Genomic DNA, 15,434 nt, shown 5'->3' with positions numbered 1-15,434 from the left:
TGTGAAAGTATCCTCAGGTAGTTTAGATTCAAAGTTGTGAAAATCATGATCCCTGGGGGTAGGGTGGGGCCACATTGGGGGGTGTTAAAGTTTTACATAGGAATATAGAGTAAATCTTTAAAAATCTTCTTCTCAGAAACTAATCAGCCAGATGATTCTTTATAATTGTTAAGACTTTGGCTCCAGAACAATTCTTCGGCCTCACAAGAAGGTTCAGAGTTTGATGTAGCTTTATATCCCATATATAAACAATTGTTAAGGATCTTTTTGAGAACTGCAATACTCAACATATAATATGACTATAAAATCATCCTCTTAGAAAAGGGACTAATGATAATAAACATAAGAATATCCAAGGGGAAAATGGATTTTATTTATACAAGATCCACATGTATTATTGTACATTGTTCCTCATGTGAGCGATGTGGCCCATGGGCCTCTTGTTCTTTATCCCGCGTGTGGGATGTCATGAGGAACACACACATAATCCATAGAAGCTTCCCCCCGTGTAGAAATGGGTGTATTTTGAACATTGAAACATATCATATAGTTTAAATTTATATTAAAAAGACCTTATACTTCTGCAGAAAACAAAGGCTTGGGTGGGTATTTTAAAATGGAACAATCTTTAGTTTGAAGAAAAAGTATATCCCTTACATCACACAGGCAGCGGTTTTGGGGCTCTAATTTTTCGAAAAGAAATAAAATCAAAATCGTGTAGGGGTCATCTACTTCAGACTGGGGAACATTCTGTTTATCTACTCTGCATTTGCTTTAATTTTTTGGTAACCAAATATGCGATCATCTTCAAGACGGTCTTAGAACCAAAATGAAAATAACATACAAAAAATTAACGTCTTGCAAAAGGACGTGATCTAAATGCTTAAATCGTCACAATCTATTGAACTTTCTAGCAGACTTCGGTTGTACGTGCACCTGTTAGCCCAGATCATTATGTCGATATCACAGAAGAGGGGCCGTGTTTAGTGTTTACTATTTCCTCTTGCATTTTAAAGCTCCGCCAGAGACCGACTATTTACACAAAACCCTTCAATCAGATTGATTGCGTACACTTGTCCTAAAGTTCCATGAAACGAAGAGACGTATTCATGAACTGTAAGAGAATAACGAAGATAAAGTTCTGCCTGATGGTCACATTAGAGTAGTACAAAACACCCGTGAAGTTAATTATTTGAAACTTTTTTTCAAAAACACAAAATAATGGTTTAATATTGTGTAAAAGTTAAATCTTAATCCATTATCTTAAGAAAATTATATACATGTAAATTATACCCATCAATTACTTAAGGCAGAAACAAATTGACGTACAGCGTATTTTGATGATTTCGAAACCTACATTTAAAGGGGCATGGTCACGATTTTGGTCAAATTCTATTTTTATGTGTTTACTATTTACAATGCTTTAGAAATGCATTTCTAACGATAAAATAAAATTTGAGAGTCATTCGTAGAGTTAGAAGAAAGATACAGGGCTCACAATTCTTTGTCATGTAAACAAGGCTCGTGCCCTGTTTTTGTTTACATAGGTTCAATATACAAGTAAAAAATCCTTTTCCAGCTTATTTGTCTATCTTTTTATTTATTTTAAGCATAGATAAACAGTTCTTAACGTTTAATACATTCGTTTTAGGTTTAACTTCAACGTTCAAAGTGTAAACAAACGCTTTGTTTGCATAACGAAGAATTTCAAGCTCTGTAACTCAACAAATGACACTCAAATTTCGGTTGACTATTTAAAATGCTTTTCTGAAGCATTGTAAGTATTAAAATCGGAAAAATAATTTTGAACCAAAATCGTGACCATATGCCCCTTTAAATGGAGTTCACATGTATTTTGTGCATTTTGCCTTAAAAATGTGTTAACTTGTGTTCTGTTCATTGTAATGACCAAACACATCAGCAGTGTTCACACTTTATGTCCATCAAATTTCAAGGTCATATCAAAAGGTCAAATATGATGACCTCGTTTAGGATTTTTATCAATGTTCGCCTCCGTCGAATACACTTAAACCTCAAATGATCTAAAACCTAACAGTCAAGCATTATTTCTATATAGTTTGATTAAGGGGTCATGACAATCATACAGCTAAATTCTATTCAAATTTGAACCAGACAATCTTTATTTTGACACCGTTGAGTGTTTCGTCTTAAAAGATTATTTCCAAGTGCTATTTTTACATTATACATTACATCAGAAATAACCTTAAGTTACCTGTTCGAATTTATTTCAGTGTTTGTAAGTAACCAAAAAATAGCAGAACAAACATTTGTAATGTCTTAAAATGTACCTTATTCGCATAGGAAGTTCTAACGATGACCATGTTATTTGACACTCCACTGAAAGGAGATTAAAATGGTAGCGAGGTTTCTTCTTCTTCTTCTTTCAATACAGAGTCGGACTCTTCTTGAGTGTATAAATGACTCTTGCTCGTTAAATCATGAGGCCTTGCCTCCTCACTTAATGAAACTATTTACAAGAAAATTATTTACAAATAAAACTATGTTCATCTGGGGTCAAAGGAGTTCTAGGTGTGTGAAGCTCCTGTCAGAGCCTCTGGCAGGATGGTAAGGCTGGCCTTGAACTCTTCTAGTGTAGCTGCTGTTGTGGCTTTTTCCGGTAGAGTGTTCCATTCCCTGGTTGATCTTGGGAAGAAGGAGTACCTGTATTGATCTTTTAGAGTGCGCTGTTGGTATATGCGGTGGCCTCCTCTGGTCCTTGAATCTCCGGGTTTGTAATAATTGGAGGGGTCAATATCCACCAATCTATTGCGGATCTTGTATGCCATGGTGAGTCGGTCTTTGCAGCGGCGATCTTTAAGAGGCTCCCATTTTAGTCTATCCATTAAGGAGCTGACACAGCCTGGGGATACGTCTTGGTATTCATTGTACACGACACTAGCTGCCCTTCTCTGTACTTGTTCTAGGTCTTTTTCAAGGTTATCTTGATAAGGGTCCCATACAGTGGAGGCGTATTCCAGGGTTGGTCTGACCATGGTGATGTAGGCGTTGGCTTTGACTTCTGGTTTACACCGTCCTAGGTTCCTTCTCAGAAAGCCTAGTGTCCTTGATGCTTTGCCTACTGTCTGGTTGATATGTGTCTTCCACTGTAGGTCATGGTTTATGGTGACTCCCAGGTATTTCCCATGCTCGACTGCATCTAGTGTGTGACCATGTAGTTGGTAGTTCCTTATCAGTGGGTTTCCTTTGTTGGTAATCCGTATCACGATGCACTTCTCAGGATGGAAATTCATCTGCCATCGTGATTCCCACTCTTGGAGTTTGTTAAGGTCGTCTTGAAGTGTCTTGCTATCCTTCACATTCTTTATTTTCCTATAAACTAGGCAATCGTCTGCAAATAACCTTGCCTCAGAGGATGTTGATTGTGGCAGGTCATTAATGTAAGCCAGAAATAATAGGGGACCGATGACTGTTCCCTGAGGCACCCCTGAGATGACGTCTAGGGGGCCAGACTTATGCCCTTCAAGCAATACGGATTGTGTTCTCTTGCTTAGGAAGTCTTGTATCCATTTGAGTGTTACTCCACGTATTCCGTAATAGTCCATTTTTGGAGGAGTCTCTTGTGGGGCACTTTGTCAAAGGCTTTGGAGAAATCAAGCAGGATGATGTCTGTCTGTTCTCCTTGGTCTAAATTCTTTCCAATTTCGTCTAATGTTATCAGTAGTTGTGTTACACACGATCTTTTGGATCTGAAACCATGTTGATTGTCACAAAGGATCCGGTGGCGGTCAAAGTGATCCATGATGGTGCTGTGGACAATATGTTTCAATAGTTTGCACCAGATTGAAGTCAATGAGACTGGCCGATAATTAGAAGCTTTGTGTTTTTCTCCTTTTTTGAAGACTGGGACAATGTTGGCAGCTCGCCAGTCGTCAGGAATAATTCCAAAGTCCAAAGCTTTCTGGTAAATTATGGTCAGATATGGTGATATGTGTCCAGCTGCTTCTTTGAGCATATAGGCTGGGATTTCATCAGGCCCAGTGGCTTTGAATGGTCTAAGTCCACGGAGTAGCTTGTAAACTCCCGCCTGGCTGACTCTGATGTTGTCCATAGTTGGGAATGGACTTGGTCCTATGTGTGGCATGTTATGTTTGTCTTCTTTGGTGTAGACAGATTGGAACTGATGGTTTAAGATAGAAGCTTTAGTTAGTGTATCGCTGTGGAGAAGTCCATCTTTGTCTTTGAGTGTAACAATGCCTGTGGATTCTTGTTTCCTGCTCTTAATGTAGGACCAAAATCGTTTCGGTTGCTCCTTATGATCTGTGCTTATGATGTCTTCCATGTATTTTCCATGAGCAATCCTAGATTCTTTCTGTAGTTTTGCCTTGAAGAATTTGTAGCGCTTCCAGTCTTTAGTGTTTTTAGATCTTTAAGCTTTGGTGTATGTGCGCTGTTTGCTGTTGCTAGTTTTACGTAACTGTGTGTTCATCCAAGGGTGGCTGTATCTCTCCTTGGTCTGTTTAGTTGGTACGTATGTGGTCATTGCTTTCATGATGATGCTCTTGAATTTATTCCACATTGCGTTGATATCACTGAAGTTGGTGGTTTGAAATTCAGTGAAGTTATCAGTAAGGATTTTGTTAATTCCCTCCATTTTGGCTTTTTTCCAGAGGTTGATGGTTCTACTAGTAGGTTTAGGTCTTGTTGCTTTAGCTGCTAGGTCTAATAGTACGATGTCGTGGTCGCTGTTTCCGATTGGAGGTAGTGTCTTACATCTCTCAAGGTGACCTGGATGGGATGTAAACATAAGGTCCAAAGTGTTCTCTCCTCTTGTTGGTTTGTTCACTAATTGTTGGACGCTCAGGTCTGCGGTCATCCTGATGAAAGCTTGATTGACCTGTGTTGGTACCTGATTGCTGTGGGTATCATATGAGGTCCAATCAATGTCCGGAAGATTAAAGTCACCTCCTAATAGGAAAATATTGTTCTTATTTTTCTCTCGTAGGTTTTTTATTTCTGCCACTGCTGTATCTATATATTCTAGGTCTTGTTTATTTGGTGGTCTATAGAAGCAGTTGAGCGATATTGATTTCCTAGGTCCTATTTTGATGTTTCCTGAAATTAGTTCTGTTTTGTCGCTACAAAAACTCTGTGTGAGGCCAAGGTCATGTCGTGCTGATATGATCACCCCTCCATGCGGGTCTCCTTTTCTATCCCTACGAATGATGTTAAAACCTAGGGAATCTGGGAAGATCTCCTTACTATGAATCTTGTCAGATAGCCAACTTTCAGTTCCAAGTATGACGTCTGGTCTTGTAGATTCCAATAAAACTTGCAGGTCGTTACGTTTGTTTTTAATACTCTGAAAATTGATAATGAGTATTCTGAGTGAACTCTGCTGTCGTTTTGATGGTGAGGCCTTTGGTTTGTTTGGCTTTGGTGATGATGCGGCTTGTGGATGACCAGGGCTAGACATCAGAGAATCCGACGCGCTAGCATAACTCTGGTTTGATGATAATACTGAGTATGTGTTACTGTCGGCCGAATCTAGTAGGTCGTAAAGTACAGTTGAGTAGTTGCAGGTGTTACATACTACACAATGCCAGGAAACAGATGTGTTTGAGGTTGAGGTTTGAGGCTAAATAGGGGAATATTGTGTAAGGTTGAGGTTTTATTTTGTTTTATTTCACATATCTATATAGATTTCATTCTAAATAACAGAATGTCAGAAAAATTGAACTATTGGAAAATCTTAGCTTTTCTGTTTTGTACTACCTTAAAAGAGAGAAAAACAATAGAAAAACGCGTCCATGCGTTATTGGGTTTTTTTTGTGCTACCAGCCAGCTCCATGGAAAAGAAGGAACGGATCAGAAACCCTTAGCTAGCAAAGATGGGCAGATTAAAGACGACCAAAGTTATAACCATAGTATTTTCGATTGCTCCTCTACTGCTGCTCGAGTTTTATTAATTGGTCGAGTAATGGTCGGTTGCGTTACGATCGATCCGGCATTCATTCACGGACTTCTTATAACACGAATTTTAATTTGGTAAGGTAAGAATAAAATAACCCAAATCAATAAAACAAACTTTTTTCCACATTATCACATTATTTGATTAACCCTGCACGAAAACGGCATCATGTAAGCCTTGAATATTTACACAGTATTAGAAAATTACCACAACACAGTCAAATTACAGAAATAGTTTAATATGCAATAATGTTGAAGTTTATGGTGACATGTCTTAAAAACAACAAACCAGATATATGTATAAATATTTGGCTATCCTAGTCAACAGCAGATCTCTTTATTTTATACCAACACACACAGAAGGTCATGATTCTATACTTACATCAATCAAATTCATACCGACATAGAAATGTGACAAGACACAGTTATTACTCATTATAATATCTCAGTCCTTTATCAGATACAAGGTTTGCTAACTGTTAGTTGCTTATTGCAGCAGATGGTTGCATAGACCTTCAGTATACAGAGGAGCACACACAGAATGAACAGAGAATGAACACAGAGAGAACAACACAGTACCCAACATAGAGAAACATGGTGACGACACAGGTGTGCTGATGTAAGTATTGTAATCGCATCACATAACACAGCCGTACAACCTGAACTTCTGAAGGGATTAATAAAACGGTTCTATATCATACAGCTTATATTACAATCAAATACAATAGGTTTCTCTTCAATATGACACAAATCAGGCTTAATTTGTACAGTAGACATGTATTGTTTGTAATTGAATAACAATAAGGACGTGTGGACAGATCTAGATTGATCTTTCATTGCATTGTCAAGCCCAAAAATATTACAGCAGGGGACATACTACAGAAAAGAGAACATACACCAAACAGAAATGTCCAGATACAAACAAAAGGCAGATAATAATAATAAATACAAGGCTGACTGAACCAACAAGGTCTGTGCCATTCACAATCCCTTCCTCATGCTTTACATTAAGGCTGCACCTATTGCCAGGGACTTTACAAAATAATTTACATCAGACGTCTTATTTATCATTTAAATTCAAATGAGGGTCACACAAAAAGGTCCAGGTAACAGATTCCTTTTGCTGATATAAAACATGTTATCACAGTTCAGCTTGTTTCAAAGTTCAGAACTCTTAACAAGAGACGTGTCTTATTGTGGTCGATGATCAGTACATGAAGCAACAGTTCAAAAATCCTCTGAGTGGGCGTTTCATTTCTACACAGTTAAAACCAATACCTAAATGTCAACATTAAAAATAAAAATAAACAAATTAAAACTATGGTTAATGGTGGTTTCTCCATGGAATGGGTTTCCAAGTGACAGGATTTCCCTCCATTGCATCCTGGGGGTTTATCCTGGGGGCTCAGGAACATAGCCCAGCATTCTACGGGTCATCAATGTCTGAATATCTATATATATCTAACGAGCAGTTTATACTCTGTCTAATTCCAGCACACACCTATATACTGGACAACTTGTGATATGTTCAATTAATTGATTCCTTGTTAAATGTTACCCCTGGAGTTTTTTTTTTTGGTTTTTTTTTTTACTCTTGTGGTGATTTAAATTTTGTTTCATTGTTTTCTCTTTTTTCATTTTTTCTGTGGTTGCTGGGGGCCCCTAGGGGGCGTCACTGGTCGCCCTGAGTTTAGCCCTCCGTACTGGTACTTGGCTTTCTTTTCCGAAGGCTTTAAAATCTAGTGAAAAACAAATAAAACTTTTGTTCAAACCAATAAAACAACTACATCAAACAAGTCTCTGACTAGCAAATATATCCAAGTAACAAAACAATGAGACAAAAACAAAACGTACGCAAGATTTAAACAACAAAAACAGAATATTATTTGATAGAGATAAAAACATTTCACAGCTGAGAAAACTTACAATTAAACCTTATAATCGATCTGAATGTACAGTTAAACTTCTACAGATCTACAGATCCTGAAGTTCCCATTTCTACTTTTAACCCTCTCTTCAAACATCCTTCTTTGACTGATTGTTGTCTCATTGTAACAATTAACCCAGTACTCAATACACAAGACATTTACAATGTTCAGGTATTTAACTGTGGATAACAGACTGTAGATAACTAACTATAAATAACTGACCGCCGATAACTAACTATAAATAACTGACTGTAGATAACTAACTATAAATATATGACTGTTGATAACTAACTGAAGATAAAAAAAACCTGTAGATAACTGATTGTAGATAACTGACTGTAGATAACTGACTTTGGATAACTAACTGCAGATGTCTGACTTTGGATAACTAACTGCAGATGACAGTAGACAACTGATTGTAGATAATTGACTGTAGATAACTAATTGTAGATAATTGACTGTAGATAATTGACTGTAGATAACTGATTGTAGATAACTGACTGTAGATAGCTGACTGTAGATAACTAATTGTAGATAATTGACTGTAGATAACTGATTATAGATAACTGACTGTAGATAGCTGACTGTAGATAACTGACCGTAGATAACTGACCGTAGATAACTGACCGTAGATAATTGACCGTAGATAAATGACCATAGATAACTGACTGTAGATAATTGACTGTAGATAACTGACCGTAGATAACTGACCGTGGATAATTGACTTTAGATAACTGATTGTAGATAACTGACTGTAGATAACTGACTGTATATAATTGACTGTAGATAACTGACTGTAGATAACTGACTGTAGATAATTGACTGTAGATAACTGACTGTAGATAATTGACCATAGATAACTGACCGTAGATAATTGACTTTAGATAACTGATTGTAGATAACTGACTGTAGATAATTGACTGTAGATAACTGACTGTAGATAACTGACTGTAGATAATTGACTGTAGATAACTGACCGTAGATAATTGACTGTAGATAACTGATTGTAGATAATTGACTGTAGATAATTGATTGTAGATAGCTGATTGTAGATAATTGACTGTAGATAACTGATTGTAGATAATTGACTGTAGATAATTGATTGTAGATAACTGACTGTAGATAATTGACTGTAGATAGCTGACTGTAGATAACTGACCGTAGATAACTGACCATAGATAATTGACTGTAGATAATTGATTGTAGATAACTGACTGTAAATAACTGATTGTAGATAACTGACTGTAAATAACTGATTGTAGATAACTGACTGTAGATAACTGACCGTAGATAATTGATTGTAGATAACTGACTGTAGATTCTAGTTCTCTTACCTGAAATGAGCACATGAGTGTTTCATCTACTGACATCATTCCTCCTGCATTATCAAATTCCCCACAGTAATTTGGAGCTGAAAATAATGTGACTAACTGTCTCTTGGCAAAGAATTCGTAGCCATCTTCTACAACCTGTAAGCAAAAGTCATATTTTTCTATAGTTCACTTGAATTTTGTTCTGTAATGTAAGAAATAGTCAGTTATAAATAGCACAAAGGTCTTTAAATGAATTTTTCTTTTGTTTGATAAAAATAACAGTGCATCAATGACCAAAAAAACAGAGCTACATGTCATTCAGATGTTAAAGTTAAAGAGACTTTTATATAATCAAACCTAATAAGAAATATACCATATACAATTCAAAATTACAATCATTCATCGACACAGTTAACAACAGTTCAGTATTTTTTTTTTTAATTGATGTGTAATCATATGTAAAAGCTGCAGAATTTGAAGCATAAAAAGAATCTAGTTATAGAACACAACAGTGAAATAAAAGGGACAATCAGGCCTCTCACACCCATTTTTGGTACCGGGGCCGGAGCCAATAGATTGGGGAAAATGCGACGTTTTGATAGAAATTGGGAATTTTTTTCCTTGCTTAATGTAAAGTGCCCAGAACAAAAACTAGGGTATATTGATAGGATTTTTTAAAGGTTAATTTTTTTAAAATCATTTTTAAACTGGGAACATGTGTGTATAATAATGAGAAAGAAAAAAAGTTAATTCACAGTAATGATACAGTTTGTTACTGAAGATGTAAAATTTCCCCAAAGGTTTTTGTGTAATTACTAGCTATATGTTAAATGGCAAAGAAAATAATGAAACAGTTTTTTTTAGAATTTTTGAAAAAGTTATCTTATTTGTATTAATGTAAAATTTAATCTATCTTTGTATTTATACCTTTTATAGATAATTTTTTTTTGATTGTGTTAGCATAATGACAGTATTTATAAAATTAGTCTCTGTACTTCTCTGTGTTTGGGGTATTAGTCCAACCCTTCAACCCACTTACTACTGTTTAGTAGAGGATCGGTTCAGATAAACAGTTTTATAATAATTTTAACATTTATTGCAGAATTATAAACTACTAACAGCCTATTAACAAACTGTAATATCAGGATTCAAAGTATTAAACATCGTTTTTAAAATTACACGGTCTCTGTCTGAGGAAATTCTGGCTAAGTTACCGATCACAAGAAACAGTTTACAAGTGGTAGTGTTGCACATCTTCACAGTTCTTTTATGACTGCTGAATATACAAGATATATATTAAGAATAAATAATTGAGTTACATTACTAATATTAGGCAATCTCAATTTGGGAAAAGCAAACTCAATTTTGGGAAAAAAAGATGCCTTTTTCACGTTGGGAATGGGGCTGAATATCGGCCCCAATTATAGAGGATTGAGAGGCCTGAGATCACTCTTGTTCATTACAATTGACAACACTGTTAGAGCCGGCAGAGGGCACTCACCTGATGAGCTCTACATATTAGATCTAGATCGTGACGATTTAAGAATTTGCTAACAACATCTGCACCAAACGTGAAGGACACCCCCCGGTCATTTTCTCCCCACCCCTGCACCTCTTTGTCTGGGTCAGACCACAGAAGATCACACAGTAGACCTGAAAAAAAGAAATTATTATGGTATGTGTACAACAGATTCAGTCATCAATTCATAGCAACATTGGAGCTTGGCTTGGTCAACTGTACAGTAAGGTTTATCACAGCTACAAAAGCACAGTATCTAGAATAATAGAATTGAGATTTATATCAATTTTGTGAAAAGATATATTAATAATTTAACTTGTCAAATATCAAACCTGAGTTTACAGTCCTAAATTGTATAGCCAAGAGCTAAATATCTATTCACTTAACTTTTTTTAAGGTCAGATTTTATCATTTTTATTTTACTATTTTTTTTTTTACATTTCCTGAATAGTATAGTTAATAAATTATGTACAGTAAAACATTTTTTAAATGGAAGTTCTTTTAAATCATGTGCTGTACTTGCAGATAAGAGCTTCTTAGATTTCGTACATGGGTTGGTGTAATTTTTTGTTAAGGTCCCACATCCTCTAAGAGAATACTGGGTGTGTCCATACCGACCCTGTGACAGCATTGATCATCTTACCTGTGTCTGGGAGTAGTGGGTGTGTCCATACCGACCCTGAGACAGCAGTGATCGTCTTACCTGTGTCTGGGAGTAGTGGGTGTGTCTATACTGACCCTGAGACAGCATTGATCGTCTTACCTGTGTCTTGGAGTAGTGGGTGTGTCTATATCGACCCTGAGACAGCATTGATCGTCTTACCTGTGTCTTGGAGTAGTGGGTGTGTCTATATCGACCCTGAGACAGCATTGATCGTCTTACCTGTGTCTGGGAGTAGTGGGTGTGTCTATACTGACCCTGAGACAGCATTGTCTAACCTGTGTCTGGGAGTAGTGGGTGTGTCTATACCAACCCTGAGACAGCATTGATTGTCTTACCTGTGTCTGGGAGTAGTGGGTGTGTCTATATCGACCCTGAGACAGCATTGATCGTCTTACCTGTGTCTGGGAGTAGTGGGTGTGTCTATATCCACCCTGAGACAGCATTGATCATCTTACCTGTGTCTGGGAGTAGTTGGTGTGTCTATACTGACCCTGAGACAGCATTGATCATCTTACCTGTGTCTGGGAGTAGTGGGTGTGTCTATATCGACCCTGAGACAGCATTGATCGTCTTACCTGTGTCTGGGAGTAGTGGGTGTGTCCATACCGACCCTGAGACAGCAGTGATCGTCTTACCTGTGTCTGGGAGTAGTGGGTGTGTCCATACCGACCCTGAGACAGCATTGATCGTCTTACCTGTGTCTGGGAGTAGTGGGTGTGTCCATACCGACCCTGAGACAGCATTGATCGTCTTACCTGTGTCTGGGAGTAGTAGGTGTGTCTATATCGACCCTGAGACAGCATTGATCGTCTTACCTGTGTCTGGGAGTAGTGGGTGTGTCCATACCGACCCTGAGACAGCATTGATCGTCTTACCTGTGTCTGGGAGTAGTAGGTGTGTCTATACTGATCCTGAGACAGCATTGATCGTCTTACCTGTGTCTGGGACATCTGTGGGTCTCATAATCCTTCTGATCTGTTCCATGGACTGGAGGTCTGGAGACAAACCTACACAGAAAACAATGGTTACTTTTATCCTACACCAACATACTTTATACTTCCATGTGATAGACAATTTTTTGATTTTCGGATTTGTCTGACAGTCTGTTTACATAAATATTTTTCTAATATAAAACACTTTAAAATATTCGGCAGAATCTTTTTTCGAAGATCTTGGACCATTGCAGAATACTTAAGATTGCCCTTGTCAGCCCTGGAATGGCAGTGACCAGTTGTCAATACATGTTTTTAAACCTGCTGGCCACTATTACGGGACCAGCCTCATTGGCAAATATCACCTAAGGAGCTTATAATGTAGTCAGCACTGAAGTCACAAGCTGGTAAATATCTTTCTCTTATTTTTTCAAAATGTGATTATTTATTCACAAACACATAAAAAATCTGCAAGTCTCGCCCTCAGTAAAACAAATTCTTACCTCCATGACAACAAAATATTTTTTCATCTATGATAGCTGCAATGGGTAAACAATTAAAACAGTCTGTAAAAGTTTTCCACAACTTCACATTAAATCTTCTTTTACCTGAAATATAAAGAAAACATCCATCATTGTTCAGAATCATATGATATAATCTCATTATTAATGTAAAAACATGTTTCACAGCATAGGATTAATGATGAGGCCTTCAAGATTAAGCTTCCCAGATCACTGCTATAAAAATAGTGGTATGACTCACTCAGGCCATGAGCAACTTCTGTGCCAAAAAAGCACTTTGATGTTTCTTTTCTTTAAAAGAATGATGATAGAATCCGACATGAAAATGGTATGGACAAATGAATTATTCGACTGACAGACAGAAGAAAAAGACATGATGATTCCTCTATGTCCCAAATTTTGTTTGCTGTGAGTATAAGGCACTGCAGCAGGGATCAATCCTAGAAGCTAATCTGCCCTGCTGAGACTGACCCTAACTACAGAGCTGTGTACTGATACCGGTAGGTGTATATGTAAATAGGGCTATGTACAGTACATGTAAATGTTTGTATTCAACCACAACACAGCATAATATATGTCAAACAGAACCAGTTCTAATGCCCATGCCTATCAATATTAGTTGATCTTGATGAATGAAACTGTGCCACTCTTAAATGTTGAAGAATATGCATATATAAAATAGTGAAAGATATGTGTAAAAGTATCAAGACACTCACATTCATCATAAAAGCCGTATATTCTGTTTATACTGGCATTTTCATGGTTGCCTCGCAAAAGGAAGAAATTTTCCGGGTATTTGATCTTGTAGGCTAGAAGAAGACAAATGGTTTCCAGGGACTGCTTCCCCCGGTCCACATAGTCCCCGAGGAACAGGTAGTTGGACTCCGGGGGGAACCCTCCGTACTCAAATAGTCGAAGGAGATCCGTGTACTGTCCATGAATATCACCTGAAAACCAAGAGGCAAAAAATTGACAAATGGCTGCCTCTTTTATGCTTAAAGGGAACTGTCTGGTATAGTATATAGACCTTTTCAGTATGAAAACAATAAAACAGTTGTTTTGTCATTTTAGTACAGAATATCTTCAATCTTGAAACTTGTTGCTGCAGCCATATTCTGCTTTCAATTGTTTCAAATCAAAACAATAGTAACAACAATGAATGATGATCAAAGGCATAACCTGCCATCACCATTGTAAGTTACTGTAAGGTTTGTTTTCTCTGACTGTTATTCTCAGTCATATCGTATGTATACCAGTACTTACCACAGATTTTGAGGGGAGCTTCCAGCTCCAGGAGAATGGGTTGACTTAGAAAGATTTCTCGGGACTTCAGACACAGGCCTCTTACTTCAGCATCTGTCATCTGAACTATCTTACCGGGCCTACATCCCCTCACTGGCATAAAAATAAAACATATCTATCAGTACAGTATTTCAGTCAAATTAACAATTAAATCATAGTTAAGTCAGAACATTGTTACTGTCACTTTAACTTTAACATGGTAACCAGAATCAAAACATGGGGGTTTAAGTAGAGAGGTGGATCAGGACAACTCTGTGTGACCACTTCTTGAGAGTGAACAAAAATGTCTGGTCATTTCATAAAAATAATTAATATTGTAGGAAATAGCATAACTGAAAGATAAGAATTTTATGTGCGTTTGAATCCACAGTGGAGACCTTCAGGGTGGTGTTGATGTTAGGTTGAACATGTGTGATAACATTCTTCTGTACAGCAACCCCTTCAAAGATTTCTTTATAAAAAGGCACAAAAGTAATTTACATCTTATTAATAGGAATGATTTTTTCTCACTTATTTACAAACTTCGGATTATGTTTATCTCAATACATTGCGAAATCAGCGACAATTCATGTATAGAAGGTGAAATTGCAAGCATGAAGAATGTGGAATGTCATCCCTAGATCAACAGATACCCCACCATAGATCAAACCAGATAGTATTCCTTTTCACTCCAGATTCTAAGGATATTTATAAGAAAAAAATCATTCTACAAATATGGACTAGTTCTTTATTTCTCTGTAGAGCACGAGCGCTTAATTTTCATGTTCACATGTCTTGCTCGTTATATGGGAAATATTTGCAACCGGAAGAAGTTTGTTGAGTTTTGTTTACAATATAAATTTTCTTCACAAAGTTGTGTGGCAAAGCCTGCGGTTATACTTTTAATAATAACAATACATCTCCTTTTATTCATTAAAGCATTAGATATTCTCAAATCAATCAAATGATGGCCACATACCTTCCAAAAGTCGGGAGATGATGCTGTCAACATTCAACTCCGTGTCCGCCATTTTCGGCTAGCGTGACGTCATTCGTTGCCAAAAGGGGCGTATGCCGATCTACACCAAAATTGTGCATGCTAAACCAAGGTGCTTGTGAACACATCGAGATATATAACATGCAATAAAAAAAATCCAGCGGACTTTAAATGATTTGGGGAAAATGATAGAAAGAGTAATGGATTAAAAATGCTAGATTTTGACTTATTCTGAAAAACGATTGAAAAAAGGAGGGGGGGGGGGGGGTTATAAAAATTGTGTACATACGAGAAAATTAAGAACTTTAAATGGGTTTTTTTACTGTTGCA

General features: G+C 37.0%; 2 protein-coding genes across 2 annotated transcripts; both read right to left on the bottom strand.

The window, feature by feature from the left end:
* Positions 1–2,546: 2,546 nt before the first annotated feature.
* LOC136276101 (uncharacterized) lies at positions 2,547–3,272 on the bottom strand. The gene has a single exon (XM_066087068.1). The coding sequence runs from the start codon at positions 3,270–3,272 to the stop codon at positions 2,547–2,549; it is 726 nt and encodes a 241-aa protein (XP_065943140.1).
* Positions 3,273–7,515: 4,243 nt separating this feature from the next.
* LOC105337924 (serine/threonine-protein phosphatase PP1-beta catalytic subunit) lies at positions 7,516–15,208 on the bottom strand. The gene is made up of 8 exons (XM_011442862.4): positions 15,087–15,208; positions 14,090–14,221; positions 13,543–13,773; positions 12,809–12,913; positions 12,309–12,380; positions 10,692–10,843; positions 9,212–9,346; positions 7,516–7,688 (listed from the first exon to the last, which is right to left on the bottom strand). The coding sequence occupies exons 1-8, from the start codon at positions 15,136–15,138 to the stop codon at positions 7,584–7,586; spliced, it is 984 nt and encodes a 327-aa protein (XP_011441164.1). The 5' UTR covers positions 15,139–15,208; the 3' UTR covers positions 7,516–7,583.
* Between the last annotated feature and the right edge of the window lie 226 nt (positions 15,209–15,434).

The sequence above is a fragment of the Magallana gigas genome, chromosome 6 (genome assembly GCF_963853765.1).
Source record: "Magallana gigas chromosome 6, xbMagGiga1.1, whole genome shotgun sequence".
NCBI lineage: Eukaryota > Metazoa > Mollusca > Bivalvia > Ostreida > Ostreidae > Magallana > Magallana gigas.
The sequence above is the reverse complement of the archived record's forward strand: the minus strand, read 5'-3'. Positions and strand labels throughout refer to the sequence as shown.